Source organism: Nanorana parkeri, unplaced genomic scaffold (genome assembly GCF_000935625.1).
Source record: "Nanorana parkeri isolate BGI_ZX_2015 unplaced genomic scaffold, ASM93562v1 scaffold2118, whole genome shotgun sequence".
NCBI classification, from domain to species: Eukaryota; Metazoa; Chordata; class Amphibia; order Anura; family Dicroglossidae; genus Nanorana; species Nanorana parkeri.
Window position 1 is genome coordinate 37,275 of NW_017308386.1, and position 805 is coordinate 38,079.

Below are 805 nucleotides of genomic sequence, written 5' to 3' on the forward strand. Positions count from 1 at the left end.
TATTCATACGCCGCCGGAATGGATCCTGTATGCGTCCCGGCCAGAAAACCTGCACCCCTACGGACCTGCAATTGAGGTGAGCGTAGGGGGGCGTACACCCACGCAGCACCTGTCCTTCCCGGCAGCTTCTTGGTACGGCGCAGCACGGAGCTGTACGTGCCGGCCGATTCGTGTGTGAATGGGGCCTTAATGTTGATAAATAGATTTATTTGCTGTGAGTATTTGATAAGTTCACCTCCAAAGCTGAAGTTTAATCTGCAGTAACTGATGCTGGAGCAAGAAGAGGCCGGCTTGTGGGAGGAGTTATGCAAATATCACAAGGCCTTGATGAGTGGATGTCAGTTTGGTGGAGTGGGTGTTCCTAGACATGCATGCAGACCGCCCTAGGTAACTCCCACATGTGATGCTGAGACTCCATGATTGAAAGAAGTGAAATTCTCACGTTTGCCCATTTAGAAAATGTGTGAATCTTGGGGGGGACAAAGATAAGATCCCGCTGCTCATTGTAGGGAACAAGTCGGATCTGGAGGAGAGAAGACAAGTCCCTGTGGATGAGGCCCGAGGAAAGTCGGAGGAATGGGGCGTTCAGTATGTGGAGACCTCAGCCAAAACCAGAGCCAATGTAGACAAGGTGAGTGTGTGGACGGAGCTGACCTCAGCCCTCTACTTCTGGAGTGGTCAGTGTGCCTGCCCACCCATGTGATCTTGTAGATTGTAGAGGGATAGTGAGTGTGTGGGCGGAGTTGACCATGCCCTCTACTTCCAGATTGGTCTGCGCTGACCACCCGTGTGACCTTGTAGTTCC

General features: G+C 52.2%; 1 protein-coding gene across 1 annotated transcript in view; it reads left to right on the forward strand.

Annotated features, from left to right (window-relative positions):
* The window catches only part of LOC108800749 (ras-related protein ralB-A-like), a 32,695-nt gene that overhangs the window by 18,318 nt on the left and 13,572 nt on the right, over positions 1–805 (forward strand). The window contains exon 4 of the mRNA XM_018572743.1: positions 457–631. Coding sequence (XP_018428245.1) covers positions 457–631 — 175 coding nt within the window. The remainder of the gene's footprint in view (positions 1–456; positions 632–805) is intronic.